We start from the raw sequence: 24,119 nt of genomic DNA on the forward strand, positions 1-24,119 counted from the left end.
GGACTACATGTCAGTGCTGTCTAATAGAGACATATGAAGGGGATTTGGTAATGCGTTCCCGTAACAGTGCAGAAATTTATTTCCTTCATGTATATGTAAATACACACAAACAAACCCCTCTTTCCATTCCCTTGTTAATTAGCAATCCAGAACAGAAAAACAGTTCACTTGACAAATGTTTTTACAAGGTGATTTTCTTCCAGTCTGAAGCTTAATTGCACATTAGTTAAGCTTGACGTAGAATCCCGGGGCTATAGTAGGAGCAAGAATCATTTATACTGGGTCGTGCCCCCTCTCGCCCGCTCGCCCCGTCACTCTTGGCTGAATTAGAATTTGTTTTCCGCGCAGCTTCTTATTTGTCGTGGAGCCACACAGTCGTCACCTGCCGAGAAGAAACAACTTAAGCGCATTCTGTCACATCACAGTTTGTGTTCGGGGACGGAAGGGGTCTAACCAAGCTTTTGACGCACTTGCCAGTCGACTAATGATGACTCGAAGGACTGGCGCAGCGTGGCGGTGGTATGGCAGAGAGGGGAAAGTCTACCACTGAGCTAGCGAGCGTACTGTTTTTGTGGCTAAAGAAATTAGAATCAAACTCAGGGAACACAAACAGCACTCTCTAATTGGACCTTTTAACAACCGAAGCCAAGTGAAGTTTCTGTGGAAAGTAAATGGAGGTCACGGCAGGGGGCTCACAACACGTCTTTGACTCTACAGCTGAGAAACGACTGCAATAACGTTGAGAAGAGAGCGCCTTGGGGGTAACTGGTAAAGGTTGATGTTTTAGCATGGGGCAGGGGGTTTCTAAATGCCAGTTGACAAGGATAAAGATCACAATCAGCCAGTTTATAAAAATTTCTGAAATCCTTTTCCATTTTAATAGTAAGGAATGATGTATTATAAAGACATACCATTTCTTTTTTTGTACCAACACCAACACCATGAAGGTTACATTTTCAGCGTTGTTTGTTTTTCTGTTAGTAGGATTACACAAAAACTACTGAAATGATTTTCTTGAAACTTGGTAAAAGGGTCGGGATGAGCCAACAAGCAAACTGTTGGAGCCGATTCAGCTAAGGGGGTGGTGGATCAAGGATTTTTTTTTTTTTTAAACTTTCTTCAGCTTTGCGAGATAGGATGATTTCACAGCTTTTTGTCAGTTTCTCAGAATGAATACATGGATCTTAATGAAAGAAACCAGGCATTCACATTAGGAGACATTTGAATAATATGTTTAATTTGGTGCAGATTCCTATAAAGATGTGGATCATACGGATCAAAATGTGAACATATATATTTTTTGTTATGTAGTCTGTGTGTACTTGCAGCTGGTCTGCTCTGTGTCAGCCTAATCCCGTCAGATCTCAGAAGCTAAGCAGAGCAGGATCTGGTTAGTACTTGGATGGGAGACCTCTTTGGAACACCAGCGGCTGTGAGTGTTTCTCCAGGTGAAACTGGAGTTGCGTCAGGAAGGGCATCCGGCGTAAAACTTGTGCCAATTACCAATGCAGATTGGCTGTATCCGCTGTGGCGACCCCAAACAAAACCGAGAGCAGCCAAATGAACAATAACAAGTCTGTGTGTACTTCAGTCTTGGCAGAAGTATGTGCTCACTTATGTAAGTATGTGAACACTTCTACTTTTAAATCAGTTCTTGGGAACTTGGGTACTATGGGCCTGTTTCTGCTGTACGGACTCACTGTGAGCCAAAAAAACAAAACAAACAAACAAAAAAAAAAACAAACACAAAAAAAACCCCCATAAGAAACAAAATTCCCTGGTCTGATGAGACAAAGGCTGAACTCTTTAGCATGAATGCCAGGTGTCATGTCTGGAGGAAACAGGCATGATCCCTACAGTGAGGCATGGTGATGGCAGCATCACGCCGTGGGGATGTTTATCAGCGGAAGGAACTGGGAGACTAGTCAGGATATCAAAGGAGCGGCTTCAGGACAACTCTGCGAATGTCCTTTAGTGGCCCAGCCAGAGCCCAGACCTGAATCTGACTGAACATCTCTGGAGAGATCTGAAAATGGCTGTGCACCGACGCTCCCATCCAACCTGATGGAGCTTGAGAGGTGCTACAAAAAGCGGAATGGGCAAAACTGCCCAAAGATAGGTGTGTGGGCATTATATTCAAGAAGACTTGAGGCTGTAATAGCTGCCAAAGGTACATCAACAAAGTACTGAGAAAAGGGTGTGAATACTAACATATGTGTAATTTCTTAGTTTTTTTTTTTATTTTTAATCAATTTTCAAAAATTAAAAAAAAACTTTTTTCATGTTGTCATTATGGGGTATTGTGCATAGAATATTGAGGGAAAAAAATATTTATTCCATTTTGCAATAAGGCTGTAACATAACACAATGTGGAAAAACATATTGCGAGCTATACAAGAAGCTGAATAGCAAGGAAGGAGAAAAGAACTTGTACCAATTGGCCAGACAAAGGGATAGAGCTAGAAAGGATGTGCAGCAGGTTTGGGTGGCAAAAGATGCAGATGGCAATGTGCTGACAAGTGAGGAGAGCATGTTGAGAAGGTGGAGGGAATATTTTGAGGAGCTGATGAATGAAGAAAATGAGAAAGAGAAAAGTCTGGATGATGTAGAGAGAGAAATCAGGAAGTGCAAGAGATTCGTAAGGATGAAGTGAGGGCTGCTATGAAGAGGATGAAGAGTAGAAAGGCAGTTGGTCCAGACAGCATTCCAGTGGAGGCATAAAAATGTCTAGGAGAGATGGTAGTGGAGTTTCTAGCCAGATTGTTTAATAAAATCTCGGAAAGTGAGAGGATGCCTGAGAAGTGGAATTGAAGTGTGCTGGTTCCTATTTTTAAGAACAAGTGTGATGTGCAGAGCTGCAGTAACTACAGAGGCACAATGTTGATCAGCCACAGCATGAAGTTATGGGAAAGAGTAGTAGTAGCTAGGCTTAGCAAACACGTGAAGATCTGTGAGCAGCAATATGGTTTCATGCCAACAAAATGCAGTACAATATACAATGTTTACTCTGACAACACTGATGGAGAAGTACAGAGAAGGCCAGAAAGAGTTACATTGTGTGTTTGTGGATTGAGAGAAAGCTTATGACAAGGTGCAAAGAGAAGAGTTGTGGTACTCTATGAGGAAGTCTGGAGTGGCAGAGGAGTATGTGAGGGTAGTGCAGGACAAATACAAGGATAGTGTGACAACGGTGAGATACGCGGTAGGCATGACAGATGCATTCAAGGTGGAAGTGGGATTACACCAAGGATCAGATCTGAGTCCTTTCTTGTTTCCAGTAGTGATGGACAGGTTGACTGATGAGATCAGACAGGAGTCTCCATGGACTATGATGTTTGCAGATGACTTGTGATCTGTCGTGAGAGAGGGAGCAGGTTGTGTCCAGCCAGGAAAGGTGCTCTGGAGAGAAGGGGACAGAAACTTTTCCACTGCACTATAATCACTGTCTTGTAACAGGAGTGTTAAATGGGTCAAATCAACAAACAGATAAACATATTTTCTAACAAAAGAAAAAAGCGCTGTGATAACTGACCAAACAGCATTTGGTAGGATGTATTTCTGCTGATATGTGACTGAAAGTGGCATATTTGTCATACTGTTGGTTTGTCCTGGTCCTGTGACACGCCGCTCACAGCCCTCATGGCCCGACACACGTGTCCTGTCAGACCAGATTCAGATCACCTGCTGCGTGTCCAAACGGACTGACGGTCCATTTTTATGTATTTCCACACAAGCACACACATGCGCGTGTCCGCTGGTGTCACAAATAGATGTAGCAACAGCTGTACGAGGCAGCTACAATTTTACATGTTTTGCACACGATTCCTGCTTCATGCGTACTTTATGTGCAAATTGACCAAATTGGCACTATGTGTGAAGGGGCCCTTAGACATGTACAGAGGAGGGACCCAGAGTGTATATAGGGAGAAGGATGGTGAGTATGGAGCCACCAGGCAGGCAGAGAAGAGGGAGTCCAAAGAGGAGGTTTATGGATGCGGTGAGGGAGGACATGTAGGTGCAGGGGCAGTCCTGGAGGCGGGCCGCAGGGGGGGGGGGGGGGGGGGGGGGGGGGCGGCACGACCGTGCAGGAAAAAAAAAAACGGGGTGGGGGGGTTGTCCTGATGGGGGGGTTCATGGTTTCGTTACGTTATGGCAGAGCGGCGCCCCCACCTTCCCGTCCCATGGCGGCTTTCCTCTCACTCATTCCCGCAGCTTCACAGTGCTATAAACAGTAGCGAAGCAAAGACTGCAGCGAAATGAGACGAGTCATTGGATAAATGCTGGGCTTTGTCCCGCCCATCGGACGCTCAGCGTGTCTGGGGGTCTATGGGGCAGTGGGCTGGCCTCGGCCGGCCCGGACGCTCAGCTTCTGCATGATGATTGGATGATCTGTCTGAGGCTGAATCCCTTTTTGATTGACAGCGAAATGAGCGAATCAGCGATCTTTTGGTGTAAACATCCATGGGAGCATTTTTTAATTTTCATTCTTTTCTGAGTTGAACCCGAGACTTTCCTAATCCTCTTAGCGGCATTTTCTTTGTTAAAAACGACTAGCGACAAATCGAGCTTCTATATCTGGTGTTTTTTTTTGTAGCTGCTTGTGTTTGGAGACTGACTTCTATCACTCTTTCTGACTTATGGTATGGAAATAGAAGACTTAACAGTATTCCCTGAAAACTCCCTTCTGTCTGATCATTTCTTAATAACATTTACATTTACTCTGATGGACTACCCAGCAGTGGGGAATAAGTTTCATTACACTAGAAGTCTTTCAGAAAGCGCTGTAACTAGGTTTAAGGATATGATTCCTTCTTTATGTTCTCTAATGCCATATACCAACACAGTGCAGAGTAGCTACCTAAACTCTGTAAGTGAGATAGAGTATCTCGTCAATAGTTTTACATCCTCATTGAAGACAACTTTGGATGCTGTAGCTCCTCTAAAAAAGAGAGCTTTAAATCAGAAGTGCCTGACTCCGTGGTATAACTCACAAACTCATAGCTTAAAGCAGATAACCCGTAAGTTGGAGAGGAAATGGCGTCTCACTAACTTAGAAGATCTTCACTTAGCCTGGAAAAAGAGTCTGTTGCTCTATAAAAAAAGCCCTCCGTAAAGCTAGGACATCTTTCTACTCATCACTAATTGAAGAAAATAAGAACAACCCCAGGTTTCTTTTCAGCACTGTAGCCAAGCTGACAAAGAGTCAGAGCTCTATTGAGCTGAGTATTCCATTAACTTTAACTAGTAATGACTTCATGACTTTCTTTGCTAACAAAATTTTAACTATTAGAGAAAAAATTACTCATAACCATCCCAAAGACGTATCGTTATCTTTGGCTGCTTTCAGTGATGCCGGTATTTGGTTAGACTCTTTCTCTCCGATTGTTCTGTCTGAGTTATTTTCATTAGTTACTTCATCCAAACCATCAACATGTTTATTAGACCCCATTCCTACCAGGCTGCTCAAGGAAGCCCTACCATTATTTAATGCTTCGATCTTAAATATGATCAATCTATCTTTGTTAGTTGGCTATGTACCACAGGCTTTTAAGGTGGCAGTAATTAAACCATTACTTAAAAAGCCGTCACTTGACCCAGCTATCTTAGCTAATTATAGGCCAATCTCCAACCTTCCTTTTCTCTCAAAAATTCTTGAAAGGGTAGTTGTAAAACAGCTAACTGATCATCTGCAGAGGAATGGTCTATTTGAAGAGTTTCAGTCAGGTGTTAGAATTCATCATAGTACAGAAACAGCATTAGTGAAGGTTACAAATGATCTTCTTATGGCCTCGGACAGTGGACTCATCTCTGTGCTTGTTCTGTTAGACCTCAGTGCTGCTTTTGATACTGTTGACCATAAAATTTTATTACAGAGATTAGAGCATGCCATAGGTATTAAAGGCACTGCGCTGCGGTGGTTTGAATCATATTTGTCTAATAGATTACAATTTGTTCATGTAAATGGGGAATCTTCTTCACAGACTAAAGTTAATTATGGAGTTCCACAAGGTTCTGTGCTAGGACCAATTTTATTCACTTTATACATGCTTCCCTTAGGCAGTATTATTAGACGGTATTGCTTAAATTTTCATTGTTACGCAGATGATACCCAGCTTTATCTATCCATGAAGCCAGAGGACACACACCAATTAGCTAAACTGCAGGATTGTCTTACAGACATAAAGACATGGATGACCTCTAATTTCCTGCTTTTAAACTCAGATAAAACTGAAGTTATTGTACTTGGCCCCACAAATCTTAGAAACATGGTGTCTAACCAGATCCTTACTGTGGATGGCATTACCCTGACCTCTAGTAATACTGTGAGAAATCTTGGAGTCATTTTTGATCAGGATATGTCATTCAAAGCGCATATTAAACAAATATGTAGGACTGCTTTTTTGCATTTACGCAATATCTCTAAAATCAGAAAGGTCTTGTCTCAGAGTGATGCTGAAAAACTAATTCATGCATTTATTTCCTCTAGGCTGGACTATTGTAATTCATTATTATCAGGTTGTCCTAAAAGTTCCCCAAAAAGCCTTCAGTTAATTCAAAATGCTGCAGCTAGAGTACTGACGGGGACTAGAAGGAGAGAGCATATCTCACCCATATTGGCCTCTCTTCATTGGCTTCCTGTTAATTCTAGAATAGAATTTAAAATTCTTCTTCTTACTTATAAGATCAGGGAGACAGACACCCTCTCTACTTTTAAGATTAGGCTTAAAACTTTCCTTTTTGCTAAAGCTTATAGTTAGGGCTGGATCAGGTGACCCTGAACCATCCCTTAGTTATGCTGCTATAGACGTAGACTGCTGGGGGGTTCCCATGATGCACTGTTTCTTTCTCTTTTTGCTCTGTATGCACCACTCTGCATTTAATCATTAGTGATCGATCTCTGCTCCCCTCCACAGCATGTCTTTTTCCTGGTTCTCTCCCTCAGCCCCAACCCTGAGCCTGGTTCTGCTGGAGGTTTCTTCCTGTTAAAAGGGAGTTTTTCCTTCCCACTGTAGCCAAGTGCTTGCTCACAGGGGGTCGTTTTTGACCGTTGGGGTTTTACATAATTATTGTATGGCCTTGCCTTACAATATAAAGCGCCTTGGGGCAACTGTTTGTTGTGATTTGGCGCTATATAAAAAAAAATTGATTGATTGATTGATTGACTTCTATCGCAGTTTCTGTCCCTACCGAGCAGCGGGTGCTGCTGAGCCCCTCCACCGTCACAAAGCACTCACAGGCAGACAGACTTCACACTAGCCTTGCGCCAGTCCCAGCTAGTGAGCTAGCTAGGTAGCAAGCTGCACATAATGGCAGACAGTTTGAATGTTGTGGACCGGATTTTGGCGAAGCCATTTGATAGTCTTCCTTATGAAGAAGCCATGGCTGCTGTCATGGCTTCAGCTCTCAGTGGTTTGCAGGCCAAAGTTAAAGCAATAGCCCCCAGTGCAATGTTTGTGCATTGCTATGCACACAGACTGAATATGGTTCTGTCTCAGGGGGCTAAATGCTTATCTGAGTGCAGAATATTTTTTGCATCACTCTCTGGGTTTGCCACATTTTTCTCAAAATCCACAAAGAGGATGTCTTTTCTTGAGTCTGCAGGCTGCTCAAGGTTGCCCAGAAATGCTCCTACTCGATGGAATTTCACATCACGGATAGTGAGCACTGTGGCAAACAATTATGATGCCCTCCTGCAAACTTTTGAGATGATCATTGCAGATAAGTCCATGGATGATTACACATTAAACTGTGCCAATTTCTGTGTTTGTTATTGCAGTAGTCATTAAAACCGGAAATTTGTTCTTGAAAATAGCTGTTGTGAGTTAATTTGTGGGATTGTGGGTGTTCAGGACGAAGTTAGTGTTTTCATGGGTGGTGGGGCGGAGGTGGTGGCCACGTTAGTGTGCGCGGGGGGGGGGGGGGCATGCAGGGGGTTTAATCGGGGAGCAAATCACTCTAGGACTGCCACTGTGCAGATGGTTGGTATGACAGAGGAAGGTATAGAGGACAGGGTGAGATCTAAACCATTGATCTGCTGTGGAGACCCCTAATGGGACCAGCAGAAAGAAGAAGATAACAGAAGGGGAGGTGGTTGTCTAGTGGTTAAGCGTTGGTCTTGAGACAAGAGACCGGAAAATCACTAAGGGCCCTTGGGCAAGGTCCTTAATCCCCAAGTTGGTCCCAGTGTGTTGTGAGCACCTTGCATGGCAGCACCTTAACATGGCTGTGTGAGTGTGTTTGTGTGAATGGGTGAATGTGAGACATGAGTGTAAAGCGCTTTGAGTGTCTAATGATATATAAATGCAGTCCATTCACCATTTAACAAAATGTAGAAAAAGTGAAGTGCTGTGAATTCTTTCCATATGCATTGCAGTACTTCTTATGTTGCTGGTATTTTGCTTTTCTTTGGGGAAGGGTTAGGTTTAGGATTAAGGCAATACACTTGACAAAAGCTATTGACAGCCCACATTCTGGGGAGGAACAAAATAGCCTGACCTAACAATCATATGAATACTAACGGACAGGTTTTGGCAATTTCCTCATCTTTGTGATCCATGTTATTGAAGGACTGCATTTCTGTAGCGCATTCCTTTATTTCAATAGTATCTGAACAAAGGAGCCTGACCTCACAGAACATGGTCTTATATGTTCTGTGTGGTCAGACTCCTTTGCTCAGGTTTGGCAGTTAGCTCATCTTTGTGATCCATTACAATTGCTGTCATTATCTCATGTATCCACAGAGACAACAATGATTAGAAAGACAGACCTTGGAGGAGTGCTACGGCTATGGTTAGGGTTAGGAAAATGAGTGAGATTCAATTTCATGGCCAGGTATACTCAGAATCAGCAGCTCTAATTTTATTTAAATGGATGGTGCTGGAACTTGGTGAGATTCTTGCAGGTACTGCTGCCATGATTGTGTCTTTCACTATTCTGTGTTTGTCATTACCCGTAATACAGTGTGGTGTGAAGCATGCACACAAAATCAATGTTTTTTTTTTAACTGATTTTCAGCACTAATATTAGGAGATGGCTATCCTACGAACGCCAAAGCTTAGACTGTCAGCCAAGCAAATTGCAACTCTCAACAACTTCTTTCAGTACAATTTTTACTTGAATACTCAAAGAAAGAACAAATAATTCAGAATAAAGACAACGTTGCCAAACTGGAACCCTTCCAATGCGTTCATGCTCATGCACTCTTGCATAATGATACATTGCAATACGGTTAATGACAAAACACAGGATGAATGCAGTAATCTGAAAGGTTAAATTATTTTGTAACATCACACACTGGGAAGCTTCTACGGTTACCAGCTGAACTTTTATCAGCAGAACATGAGATTTGCTTTGATAAAAGGATGATTTCAAGATAGTTATAAAGCTAAATGATCAAGCTAGCTGGTGTGCTAAATCATGACTTAGCTATGCTAGCCTTAATTCACTCACTGAGCATGCGCAGCAGCTGAGAACATGGCGAGGACGCCGAGCTCTGGTAAATTGGTAAAATTAAGGCTCTTAAACTAGGCAAAGTGCCTTAAAAATCTCCATATCAACGCAAGAGACACTCCTCATTACCATGTAGCCGAAAAAGCAAAGGTTGCAGCCTAAAGCAAGCGAAGGAGAGGCGGAAAGTGAGACACAACAAGCCATGGCGCATGACGAAGCAGCAACAGGTGCGCTAAGCAACTCTGAACTGGCTGATCTGATCCGCACTATAATAAGAGAAGAGATAAGTGTGGTGCTATCTCAATATAAAAGTATCAAAGACGACATTTCTGGTTGCGTAAAAAGGCTTGATGAAGTGGACGAAACTTTATTGACAATGGAGGAGCGAGTGGCAAAGTTGGAGACGGTGTGTGAGGGGCTGCGTAAAGTCAATGTGGAACTTAAAGATAAAGCAGAGCGGCTGGAAATACACAGTCGAAAACAGAATGTGCGCGTATTTGGTTTAACAACGGACATTGAAAAGGGTAATCCGACCAACTACGTGTCCAAGTTGTTTAAAGAATTGTTTGAAGAGAAGTTACAGTCGGAGCCAGAGGTGGAAATGGCGCACCGGGTCGGCCCAGCGGGGAAAGTCAAGGAGCAAGTTGTGAGCGATTGTGCACCTTCAGAAAAGATCGACGAGAGAGAAGATTCTGAAAATCGCGAAAAAAGAGGGGGCGCTACACATTCGAGGAATGAAACTGAGGATTTTCCCGGACCTGACTGCAGAGATGGCAAAGAAACGAGCCAGTTTTTGGGAGATCAGGACAAAACTGTGGGACGCTGGAGTGAGGCACGGGATGCTTCATCCAGCCACGCTGATAACATTCAGAGGTGAGACAGAAAAGTTTACCGAGCACAGCGCGGTGGACACGTATGTCAAAACTGTCATTGAGCCTGGGATAAATAACACTGGATAAACTCAAGACAAGTTCCAGAGACAAGTGGGGACGAGGACACATGTCGGGACATATGGGACTAATGGGCCTAGGTCTATTGGGACTGAGCGCAGGAGGCACTTAATCTTTGATCCTTGATATGGAAATATAAGTTAAGGACTAATGGAAGTAATCAACCTTAGTTATAAAAGCCTATATGTTTTTTTTCTTATTATTTATATATTCAGAGCAGGCGTAGCTCAGTTGATATTTGTTTTCATTACATGGTGAATTTATGTGTGAGAGTGTGTGTGGTTGAATGGATGTGTGATTATCAGTGTTTATTTGTTACGAGAGCTCTATGTAACATTAAAAGTAAAATTATAGCAAGAATATTGGATGAATTTTATGTCAGATAAAAATGGATTTAAAAAAACTCATTTGAATGTGTGCAGTTTAAGGAATAAAGTGAATGAAGTTTTTAATTTAATACAGGAGTATAATTTACATGTATTTGCGTTGTCAGAAACCCATTTGGACTCAACTATTAACAGCTCATCTTTAAGTATATATGGATATAATTTTTATAGATTAGATCGAAATTTAAATGGTGGAGGAGTAGCTTGTTATGTTCAAAGCCACATTCCAGTTAAAATCCGAAATTATCTTAATATTCAAGGAATTGAAATTATGTGGATTCAGTTACAAATACCTCATTTAAAACCTGTGCTGCTTGGGTGCTGTTACAGACCACCAAATGCTTCAGTAATGTATCTTGACCAACTATGTGAAATGTTAGATGGTGTATGTGATAAAGGAAATGAAACTTATTTTTTAGGAGATCTAAATATTGATTTCAAAGCTGAAAGTTGTGCTTTAAAAGATAAATTATCTTCAACTGCTAAAACTTGTAATTTGTCACAACTTGTCAGTAAATACACTAGATTAAATGTAAAAGCTGATGGAAACTGTTCAGCAACTCTAATCGATTTAATGTTTACAAATGTTCCAGAATTATGCACTGAGGCAATTTCTGTTCCTGTTGGTTGCAGTGACCACAATTTAACTGCAATTATAAGAAAAACAAAAGTGCCTAAACCTGGTCAAAAATGTATTAGTAAATGAATTCTTAAGCATTTTAACAAGGATGATTTTGTTACAGATGTACAAAGCATAAACTGGTCAGAAGTAATACAAGAACAGGACTCAAGTAAAGCTGTGGAGATTTTCAATACCTTAATGACACAAGTTATGGACAAACATGCTCCTATAAGAAAGTGAGCTGTAAGAAACATCTCTGGTCTGTGGTTAGATCAAGAACTTAAGGAATATATGGCCGAAAGAGATAAAACCAAAAAGGAAGCACTGGAAAGTAATAATCTAGTACAGTGGAATAAATATCGGAAACTAAGAAATTATGTGACTAAATTGAATAAAAGGAAAAAACGTTTGTATTACCAGAGTAAGATTGGAGACGCAAAATGTGATCCTGCAAAAGTGTGGGGAATATTAAATGAAATATTAGGGAAGAAAAAAATAACAGCTACATATTTAGAATCAAATGATGTTTATTTAACTACGCCAAAAGACACTGCAAATTATTTGAGTCAGTTTTTAAAGATAAAATTGAGAAATTAAGAAATGACATGGGACCAGTACACGACGAAAATATTTCTTATAAACTAATAAGGAAGTATATTATGAGGGAGAAAGAAAGCAAATTTAAGTTTAATAAAGTCACACAAAATCAAATTAAAGAATTGCTCCTAAAAAGTAAGGATAAACCAGCTGGTATTGATAACCTTGAAACTAAATTAATAAAAATGATGGCTCATATAATTGACTTACCAGTTTCTCACATAATAAACTTAAGTTTAACTAAAGGTATTTTTCGCACACAGTGGAAAACTGCAAAAATAATTCCTCTTATTAAAAACTACAAGGAACCATTATCAGGTAAAAATAGTAGACCAATAAGTTTATTACCTATGTTAAGTAAAATTATGGAAAAGGTGGCATATGACCAAATCCAATTATATTTTTCAGTTAATGGGCTAAATACTATTTATCAGCATGCATAGAAAAAAGGTTATTCCACTTCAACTGCACTCACTCAAATAACAGATTATTGGCTACATGAAATTGATAATAAAAATCTCATAGGCACTGTATTTTTAGATTTAAGTGCAGCTTTTGATGTGTCGGATCCCAATATTTTATTGAATAAATTGAGCTGCTATGGATTTGAGTCATCGGCTTTAAAATAGACTAAAAGTTATTTAAGTAATCAAGACTATAAAGTTTTTTTCAATGGTAGCTATTCTGAGATTGAGGTAATGAGTTGTGGAGTGCCCCAGGGCAGTTGTCTGGGACCCCTGTTATTTTTTATATTCACTAATGATTTTTCATTTTTACTAAAACATGCAACTATGGCGATATATGCAGATGACACAACACTGTATGCATCTGCACCGACTGTAGAACAACTCAGTGACATTTTAAATGACGAGTTGGCAGTAGTGGCACAGTGGATTCAAAATAATAAGCTAGTAATTAATGCAGAGAAAACTAAATGTATGTTACTTGGATCACAATATATGTTAAAAATAAATAAACAAAAATTACATTTAAAGTTAAAGGAAACTGAAGTTGAACAGATAGAAGAAACAAAATTATTAGGTGTAATAGTAGACTTTAATTTTATGTGTCGGACGTAGACCGGAGAACCGACCAGCGTTTGAAGGACCCAGTATGAAATAAGCAGAGCACGGTACAAAGGATAACTAAATTTAATTACATAACAGTGATGTGGAAAATATAACAAAAGAGTGCGCGGTCTGGCGTGGTGGTGAAACGGTGTGCTCCCAGCAGCACTAACGATCCGGAGCCAGAAACTGTTCGGACCCAAGGACCCCGCCAACACCCCCCAGGTGGCCGCGACAAACTGAGTCTGTGAAAGAAGAAATCATCATGTGAGTCCACACTCCACACACAGAGAGACCGCTCAAAGGTGTTCACAAACAGCAAACACTTCCTGGCTTAATTACTAATCAGCTTCCCACCCTGCAAGCATGGAACACCCTGTTCACAAACTCAACTGCAGTGGAAGCTGATTAAACGACTAACATAACACATTTACTGACTGTATTAATGTTAGTCACAAAACCTAACGTACCTCAGGAAGTGTGCTGATGAGCGTGAGACCTCACCCCCTCCTCTTTCACAGACCATGCATCAAACCTGGACGTTCTCTGCATCCACTGATGATGAGATGGCTCTCGAGACGACGATCTCACCCGTCTGGTCACAAGGTCGAGTCTCTGGAAAATACACACTGTGTACTCCAGACTTAAATGCCACCATGCTCCAATCTGTGTAGATGCACCACAGCTGTGAGTCCTGACGAGCTGCACTTGATCAGCCTCAGGTGATCAGGGTGAGGTCCTGAAAACTCAGCCACACAGCCACTCAGTCCTAAACGCGTACCACCTGGAAGGAAAAACAAAAGACAGCACAGAAGACAGAAACAAAGGCAGCCAGGCACCCCCAGCCACAACACTTTAAATTATCATGGACCAGTCACATAAATTATATGTTGCAGAAAATGGGTCGCAGTATGGGTATGATCAGAAACTGCAGAAAATGTATTCCACAGCATTTAACCAAACAGTTAGTTCAATCATTAGTGCTCTCCCAGATGGATTATGCTTCTATGGTTTGGTCAAATACAACTGAAAATAATTTGCACAGGTTACAAGTTGCTCAGAACAAAGCGGCATGAATTGTGTTGAGTTGTCCATATAGAACCAGTGTAACATCAATGCACAGTGAACTGGCCTGGCTAATGGTAAAATGCAGACTGAAATATTTTTTGTTAACATTTATTAGAAATGTTATTATAACCAAAAGTCCAGAAATTATTTTTAGTAAATTGTTATTTTTCTCTGATGTTCATAATTATGTAACTCGTCAAAGCAGCAACATAAGAGGTTTGCTCCCTGTGTGTAGAACGGGTCAAATGCAATGCACTGTTGCTTATTGTGCCATGGTCGCCTGGAATGCACTGCCTACTTTTTTGGTGTCAGAAACAAACAAAAAGTTGTTTCAGAAGAAGTTAAAACTTTTCCTATTCACACAATGATCTAATGTGTATATATATATATATATATATATATATATATATATATATATATATATATATATATATATATATATATATATATATATATATAATATATAAATATATATATATATATTTTTACTGTTATTATGAACTTCTAATTATGATTATAATGTTTATGTGTATGTGTATGTATGTGCATATATACATATATATATATATATATATATATATATATATATATATATATATATATATATATATATATATATATATATATATATATATTGTACATTTTTCAAATGAGCTGTTATTCAGATTTCAGATTTGATTTTAATGGAAGTGGAAATTCATGAGTTTAGAGTTAACAATGGGCTTTCATACTTGAGTGTGTGTGTGTGTGTGTGTATGTGTATGTATTGAAAAATGAATTTAATGAATTTTAAAGGACCCCAGGAAGAATAGCTACTGATTTTCAGTGGCTAATGGGGATCTTAATAAACTAACTAACTAACTAACTAACTAACTAACTTGAAGGGAATACTTTTCTAAATTCTAGTCTTGAGACAAAGTGCTGTGATTTCATGCATTGGGGAAACAACCCAGTCTGTGGTTTCATATTGTGGGGCAGATAACTGCAAATATAGGAAAGGATGTCATACAAGCTCCAATATTGGAACATATATTCAACATGGGGTGTTGAGTCAGAAAAGAACCTTATCTAAGCAAAAATCCAAGATGACCACTATTTTCCAAGATAGCTATTTTCAGAGATTGGTACCATAACTACTCTAAATACTCATAAATTTTCATACAACATGAAAATGGAGAAATAAATATTATTATTTTGATGTCAATGTGTATGTATTTTAAAATGGCTTAAAGTCAGGCTTTGAATAGAAAGATAGAGTAAAAAGTTAGATATAACACAATGCTAAAATACCTAAAAAAAAAGAAAAAAAATACTCATTGTGTTCTTAATAATTTGCAGTTGTTGAATTAATTATTAAGATCCTATTATCTTATGTACAATATGTTCAATAAAGCCCCTCGATCAATCAGTCAATCAAAAACAGTATCTACATTTTAACGGTGTGTGCAGGAGGCCTTGCGTGTGTGCATATATGAGCTTTTGACAAGAACAGAAGGAATATTTGTAGATCACCGTCAGGTATTTGCAGGTATTAATGAGACAAGTCAGCTTTGAGTTAGCGGAAGTTACCGTGCACGCTAACGTGTTATTAGGTTCCAAAAACAGTGTTTTCAGTTTTAGAAGTATTTATTTCTCGCTAGCTTTTACATAGTATATGAGAAAGGTGTTATTTCAAGCCGAAAACAAAGCGAAGTTAGCAGCTAGTGACACCAGGACATAACGTCACCACGCTAACGTCTGCAAGATCATACCATAAAATTAGGTACAGAATGTGACTTTTTAACCTCTTAAAATACCTCTTAAACTAGGTCAAGGTTAGCCATCTTTAAACTTGTCTAAGTTCTGTGTCCCAAGAATGTCTCATGTCAATTTGAAGGCCATAGCAGTAACAGGACTGGACTTATGCTGAGCACAGACAGACAGACGGATGGACAAAAAGCCTTTGCAATACCCGATGGCTATATCTGATAGCCTCTGGTAAAATTCAGGCATTGCTGGTGGCCATCTTGGAAAATGGTGGCCATGTTGACATTTCCGGTTGGCCTGTCAAGTAAACACATATCAAATCTGATGCATGTATGACAATCTGAATGTTTTTTTCAGTTATCCGTCCTGCTATTGCTGTGGTGCATGAGGCTAAAACTGATACTTGCTCAACGGAATATGTCACCTAATTTTGGGGTTGATTCTGATGTCATATGTTAATGCAGACACATACAGTATGTGGTGTTTTCCTGCATACTTGACTGTGATGTTGTTTTTCTGCTTGGAGCTCCTGTCTGAGTGGGAGGTTTTGGGCTGCTGTGTGAGCTTTGGTCATCCATATTAAGTGGCTGCTTAATGGAGCAAGCAGCATCCACTGACACTGTTGTGGGGTGTTTGGGAGGTGGATGGCGATTTCCGTGTCAGACTTGGGGGGAACTGGAATGAAGCTCAGACATTTATTCCTTCAGACATTTCATAGAGGAGGCAAATTGAAAAGGAAGGAGAAATCCTGGCAAACAATTCATGGTTGTCACCTGGTTCTCCCTCGCAGGGGCTGAATTTCCTTATCAGCTGCTAGCGGTTTTGCCACAATTTTTTTGTCTCTGCTGTTTTCACCTCAAAGTAAAGGCTGCGTCGGGGCTCAGAGGCTGCTTCTGAAAGAGCAAGCAGCTGGGTTAAGCTAGAAACCTTCATTAATCTAATCATGTGCGATTCATACATTTCACCAGGTCAAGAACATGTGGTTAGCAGGTCAGACGTGGGTGGAACAGGTCACAAATGAGGGATCATGCGATAGAAAGCAATGGGAAGAGAGACCTCGGAAAGTTTGACCTTGGAATGCCAAATATGGTTTGGTCGAAAACTTCCTCTGACATTCATTCCTGTTGTGCAGTCAGGTTTTCAGTGCGAAACCTCATCTGCATCTGCACAGTGCTGTGATGTACAGTGAAAAATATAAATAACAATCAATCCCGTGTAATCACAACAAATACTAGTGCGGGACCTGGTTAGTACTTGGATGGGAGACCTCTTTGGAACACCAGCGGCCTTCTAAAATTGAAGTCCGTTTCCTGTCAGTCTTTTAGTCTTCTGAGTTTGCTGCCCAAATGAAACTACCGGGAGGCGGGAAAACCACCAACAAACGTTATTGTCGCATCTGCAAAGTCAAACATTTGGGTTAAAATCACAACAAAAACTGCAGGTATTGTTTAATCTGCTGTGGTACACCACTAGAGGGGGGTAGAGTGCTCTGCACAGAGAATTTATGGATTTCAAGTTAGCTGAGATTGTTAATTTGATGAAGGGATAGTACAACCAGCAATCAGACCTTATTGGGCAACTGAAAGTACAATGTGAACGGTCTACAGTAGGTTAATATACACGTGGCCTGGACACACGGTGCACAGCAATCGCTGAATGAAGGGAAAAAAGGTCACAAAGTCACAAATCTTTGAGAAAAGGTGGATGAATGAACCTGCACTTTTCCCATCACCAAAAAGCCTGCGAGTCCAGAGTGCATAAAAGAATGAAACAAAACCAAAACTAACAAAAGAAAAATGAAGTGAACAGCGACTTTAACGCTTTAAACAAAATCAAAACGAAACATTCATGATGACGTGACTTGACACCAAATAGTTAAAGTAGTTCATAAAATGTTCTTGCCGCTATTGTTTCTGTATGAAAACGTTGCTTTCTGTTGTGTGGGCCGCTGAAGAGGAGGTACTGCTGGCCCACCACCACAAGATGGCGCCCTGCTTGAAGTGCGGGCTTCAAGCACGAGAGGGCGTCGGAGCGACCGGGAGTGACAGCTGTCACTCATCATCCGTACCAGCTGTCACTCATCCACTACTCATCACCACCACCATAAAGGCCGGACTGTAACTCCACCTCCCCACCGAGAAGTCAGCTACCATTCAGGTAATTACTTCTCTGCTGAACCTTAATCCGAGCATCAGTCTGATCTCTTTTGCAGCCGTTTTCCTGGGACGGACACCCTGTCTGCTGAGTTGGCGTTTGGTGTGGACTGCGACGGCTTCGCCTCCCACCCCTCCCAGATAAGTGGTTATCTCGGGAGCTGCACGAGTGTGTGATTGGAGGTGGAGGTTTTCCCTCCTAACTGTATACAGACTGTGGGATTACTGAGTGTGCGAACTCACACTCATCAGTACTGTCTCTGTTCTCTGCCAGCAGTACCGGGTCTGACTGCTGAAGACAGCGGCCACCTGGGGCGCAGGGCTTGGCGGCTCCGGTGTTCTTCAGCTCCGTTGGTGGTGGAAGCTGTGTGGGATCTGGCTCTTCTCTCGCCAGACGTCTTCTATCGTCGAGCCTGCCCACACGTCACCTTGTGTATAATTGACATTCCACCATATTGTTATTGTCTGTACTTCGTTGTGCGATTCACAACATTAAATTGTTACTTTTGGCTTATCCATTGTCCGTTTATTAACGCCCCCTGTTGTGGGTCCGTGTCACGACACTTTCACAACACTTTCTGTCCCACACATGGATGAGTCACGTTCAGCTCATCTGAACTTTAGTTATTGATCTCTTCAGATATTGTCAACGGATTTGGGAGGTTGGACAAAGTTGGACGACAGTCAAACTGAACTGACGGTACGGGAACTACACAAACGATGAGGAACTGTCAAGACAGAAAGCAATATGGACAAAGTGAAGTTGTCGTTGGGATTCATTCACATTTTTCAACAGTTTGAAAATTCTGATGAAGCGCCAGCTGCAGGAACGAAGCTGGACGATGGTTAAATGATGTCTCTGAAAGTCAGCATAAGTCCAGATTTCTTGTTTTGTTTTTGCTCCGTGTCCTTCGTTAGTGCCGCATGACCGGGGCTTAATGCTCTCAGCTCTGCGGGCTATGATATTTCCGCATCGAAAAGATTACATTTAAACATAACATCATTAAGTTCAGCAATCACTGCTGTTACAAAAGATGAAAAGTGATGTTAATGTTATTGCATGAAAGAGAAAAATGGCTCCAGTCATGGACTTATGGTGCATTAAGAAGACTTCAGAATTTCCAGCTTCATAGTAGACAGGGTGAGGACACCAAAGGCTCTGGATTTCAAATTTCTCTTTATGCAGCAAAATCTCCTGGAACATAATTTGAAAATTGAACCGTAGCAAAGAAAACACACAGAAAGAACTGATTCCTGAGCAACCTGGTATCAACTTCTCAATGTTAACTCTGGAGTCCCTAAGTGAACTCATCGTTGAGCTTTTTGTGGTTGCTTTAAAAACACTTTGAAACAAATCACATTATTCAACATAAGAAATGAGAGATACTTACTGTCAGAGATCAATAGTTTTTGGTGTAATAAATGGATCATTAAACACATTTGGTGAAGTTTGGCATCATTATGATTTATGTATCCTTCAAGATTGGTAAGATTAAATAATAAAGTTTGTATCATGTAATGTGAACCTAAATCAGATCATTTTAATGTATCTGCACTTAACAAGAAATAAAATGAAAATCTGGTGAATTATTGTGAAAATCAAAAACTGTGTGTCAGTCAAACCAAATCAAACGTTTGGCTGAAATATATTTCTGTATATCATGTATCATTTTGTTGAACTGGGTATAAATTGTCAAAATGTGCAAAATTGCTTTATTATAAATTTAGTTCATGGTTAAATTTTATCAGTAATTTATTGGTAAGTATTTCCAAGAAATACACATTGATCTGTTTTTCCCTAGCGTACTCTGTGTTTCTTATTGTCCCACATTGCTGTGCTTATTTTTATGAAACCAGACTTACAAATAATCTGTTTACTCCAGACGGTCCTTATAAGTACCGGTAACCACTGGTATTGGCCCGTGCCACTTCTCCGGCTTCAGACGATTCACTTTGGAGAGTTCTGTCAAATTAAGCCAATTAGACTTTATAGTGCAGGAAAGAAGTCGCGGATGGCACGGGCATACAGCGCCGCCTGGGCAAACATGTAAACGTGGATCAGACGTAAGAAAGATGAGAGGAAAAAGCAAAAGTTCTTTGGTTTTGTAGTGGAACAGCTTGTGTTCTAAAAGTTCAAACTGAGACTCTGGCTTTCCTTGGACTAACAATTGGCTTATTCTGTTTTTCAAATGAAGCAGCGAGTGGAAAGTGTCAGATATTTGCCAGCTTCTTTGCTGCTACAATGTGAAATGTAAATGAGATCATGCCAGCAGTGGGGATGTTTGAAAGAAGGATTTTTCTCTTTGAACAGATGGGCCCACTCAGCGAATTGCACTATGACACTGAAAAATTGAGAATTTTGATTGATTGAATTTCTTCCATTCCTTTTGCTGAAGTTCACACAACCGTAAGACCCAGAGAAGGAGCACAAATCACTGTAAAGCTGGAGTGGAGCCTCTTGAATCTCACAAAGAAAGCGTGTTTATAAAAATACTATTTTAATAGCTGAGACCTCTCTTGCACCTTTAGCCCTTCAGGCTATTTGGGTAGAGCCTTTGGAAGATATGATTAAAAATTAATACTGGCCTGTGATTGACAGCAAACACCATTTAATGTGAGACACAAAGAGGCTGTGGGTTGTGGTCCGCTTTCACAGACGCTACCAACCGGCATCTTCGGTGAGCAGGAGCAGGGTTGGGTAAGAGGGGAAGGCAGACAGGCGGTGGATTCATGTGGCGCTCACAGTTGTTTCTGTGCAGTGTGCATGCTGACTTTTCCAACACTTCAGAGATTCTGATCTCCAGACAGCAAAGGAAAGAGGTGTGCCAGTACCTCCGCGCCCTCAACTTCCACTTCTGCCACTGTGGGAATCTTCTTAGTTTGGGTACTGATGTAGCACCTCTGATGTTCAGCAAACCGGATCCCAGTAATTCCCTTTGAAAAAAAAAAAAGAAAAATAAGGAGTGAGCAGCACTCAGAAATTCAGATATATGTATCATTCATAAGCTTTCTCTGATGTGCATGTCCCTTAAGCGCCCGGGGCGATCGTTTCCAAACGCTAAGCTTTTTGCTGATAATCAAAGCTTTTAAAAAGTCAGAGAAGTTAAAACATAATGAGTGAGAAGAGGTGCATTTTAATCATTTAGTTTTTTGGTCTAGTTTAAAATTGATAAGTGTAGCCGTGACGCTCTGTGCACGCCTCATCCTGTCAGATCTCAGAAGTTAAGCAGAGAAGGTCCTGATTAGTAGCTGGCTTAGGATGATCAGGAGCTGCAAGTTTCCCTGTAGAACTGAAGTTGTGTCAGAAAAAGCATTCAGCGTAAAACTTGGGCCAAATCCCGATGTGGATCTCTGTGGTGACCCTGAGCAACGGGAGGCACATGAAAGCAAAACAAATAAATAAATAAAATTGATGACTGTTTGGCTCTTATATCGCAGCACTTGCTTTGAAGCACATAACTCCATAAGGTGAAGATCTTATGACGTCAAGTGGTGATACCTTTGTAGGAGAAAGAAGTTCAAAGGTTACATCTGAATATTCATAGCAGCTTACTATATTGTAGGTAAAAAGCAGTATGCCACAATCTAAAGGGTATCTGAATGGTAACCGAACATAACCCTAACCAAAGATAGGGAACACACGTGAAAATCAACAGCCATTCCATTGTACATATATTTCAGTCAGACAACACATGTAGAAGAAGAATATTTAGTTCAACAGCAGCATCTAGTGTGTTTGGTGGATTGCCACTCCCTTCCGATGCTTGCTCAAGAATAGGGATGGGTATCGAAAACCGGTTCCTGTTAAGAATCGATAAGAAATGATTCGATCCACCAACATCAATAGCCTTTTTGCTTAACGATTCCCTTATCGATTCTTCAGTTCACATTACACCAGAGCAGCAGTTGTTTGTGAGGGTGTGTATCGGGATCATTTCTCTACGTTGACTGCAGCCTGCTATTTCTGAGAAGGGAAGCAGTGAATTGTAGCGGATCGCAGCACTAGCAGTGCAAGTAGCGAAGCGAATTTCTTCATTAACCCCCCTCAAAGCCATTTAAAGATGTCAATTGTGAGTCACCTTTGTGCTGCTTAAAGTCACTAACTGGGATTCTTGTCTTGTTGCAGGCAACAAATGAGAATTGTCCTCCATTCCACACCAGAGTTTTTATTCCTTCCTTATTAACTTTTCATGGGGTAGAGCATGCAATGGTTCTTTGGCATGAGCTGGAACCGCTTCACCGGTTTGTTAACTGAAGTTACTGTCCCTCATGGAAAGGAAATAATAATAATAATAATAATGATGATGATGATGATGATGATTATAATAATAATATCCTCTGTTTTGTGGGACTAACTGCACAGCTCCAAACGCTGCACGACTCTCTGCCAAGTAAAGTTGGAAAGATAGATTTTGGTTGGAATTAATAACTTCAAAGCAACTCGCCATTTTAAGTCAAGTGACACCTCTTTCCAAATGTTGTAATACAGACAACAAACTACAACCGACCAAAACAGTTTTTTCCCCTCCAAAATGAGATATCCTCCATTCTTTATGAATTACATTGATCTTGACGTGCAGCGCAGCCGGCTGCAAGAGCTCAGTTCAGAATATCGATTTCTATTTAATCGACTAGATGGCGGATGCAGCCTGTGAGCTGTTATCAGCAGCCGCCATCTTGCTTAGCGTTATTCCACATTGCCAGTCATTAGATTAAATAGAAATAGATTATTTGCTGACATAAACTTGGGTTAAAGTGATCTGAAAACGCTGTTTTGTGCAGCGTTCGGGTGCAGCGACAAGCTGTACAATCTTTTGTCAGCTGACAAAGGATTGTACAGCTGGTTAAATAAAGGTTAAATAAATAAAAATAAATAATAATGAATTGTGGTGTGAGCTTTCATAAGTGTGTAGTATATGTCATATAAATTATTTGTGGAAATGGCTGAATAAAGGTTAGAAAATTATTTATTTTTTAATATTGATCTGTATTCTGTAAAGTCGTGACTACTGCCTGAATGCTTTGTCGTGATAAATATCGCACCATCCGTTTAGCACCAATTAGAAATCTTACTTTCATAAGTCTCAATTTATCCCTTTTTAATTAGCCTCTGATTTTCTTCTTCACATCAGGTTTTCCATCCTGAGATATTCTGTAAGAGCCAATGCATAGAATGCGAATGTTTTTTCACATGACAGTCGCTTTGATGCATATTCTACTAATATAAGAATATACATGAATGAGATTAATTTCTCTATAATATACTCCATATTTCAGTGTAGTGTTTGTAGATTTATTTTAACTTGATCCAGAAATGATTGAATAATCTTATTTCACCCTGGCTGGCAACGCTGTTTCATTTATTTATTTTATGTGATATTTTCGCGGAGAAGTGCTGCGTAAAAGAAGCGCTGCAGGTGGGTTAAGAGCAGTCTTTAATAATATCTTTAATATGATGCAAGCAAGTGAAGCTCTTACTTTCACCCCTAATTATTTCTCATCTTTAAATTTATAATGAAATTAAGGTTCAGACTAGTAGGTGTCGTGGCAGGCATAATATGAAAAAGTGATGGTATTATTTTCTATCTGGTCTGGGATGAACAAGTTCATTCAAGCCTATTATATAAATAGTCTGATCCTCTTCTGTATTTGTTTGGACAAATAGTGGCTGTACAAATGTGGGACTGAGTGTGAATAAATGTAACAGCACAGTAAAAGCACGGAAAATGCAGATTTATAGTGAAATGCTCTTGAAAACGTTGATCATGTCCACATTGATTTGTATTTATGCCTGATTGTTAGACGCTAACCAAGATGGCGGTGCTCTGGCCACAGCCAGCGAATGAGCGGATCACCCCGGTCCTCCATCTAGTGATTCAATAGAAATCAATGTTTCACAGGCTATGGAGTTATATTTGTCTCATTAATATCTGAAAGGAAATGCTTTTGACAAAAACTACTTAAATACTATTTTTTAAATTTCTATTTATGCCCATAAATCAAGGATCCAGTGACCAATTTTGTATTTATTTACTTTAAGAAAAGCTGTAAAGCCTACTTTTAGTACACAGAATATTCAC

General features: G+C 40.3%; 1 protein-coding gene across 1 annotated transcript in view; it reads right to left on the reverse strand.

Annotated features, from left to right (window-relative positions):
* Positions 1-24,119, reverse strand: part of tnmd (tenomodulin) — a 211,323-nt gene that overhangs the window by 20,415 nt on the left and 166,789 nt on the right. Inside the window, exon 4 of the mRNA XM_034181964.1 lies at positions 20,872-20,973. Coding sequence (XP_034037855.1) covers positions 20,872-20,973 — 102 coding nt within the window. The remainder of the gene's footprint in view (positions 1-20,871; positions 20,974-24,119) is intronic.

This window comes from Thalassophryne amazonica, chromosome 11 (genome assembly GCF_902500255.1).
Source record: "Thalassophryne amazonica chromosome 11, fThaAma1.1, whole genome shotgun sequence".
In the NCBI taxonomy this organism is placed as follows: domain Eukaryota; kingdom Metazoa; phylum Chordata; class Actinopteri; order Batrachoidiformes; family Batrachoididae; genus Thalassophryne; species Thalassophryne amazonica.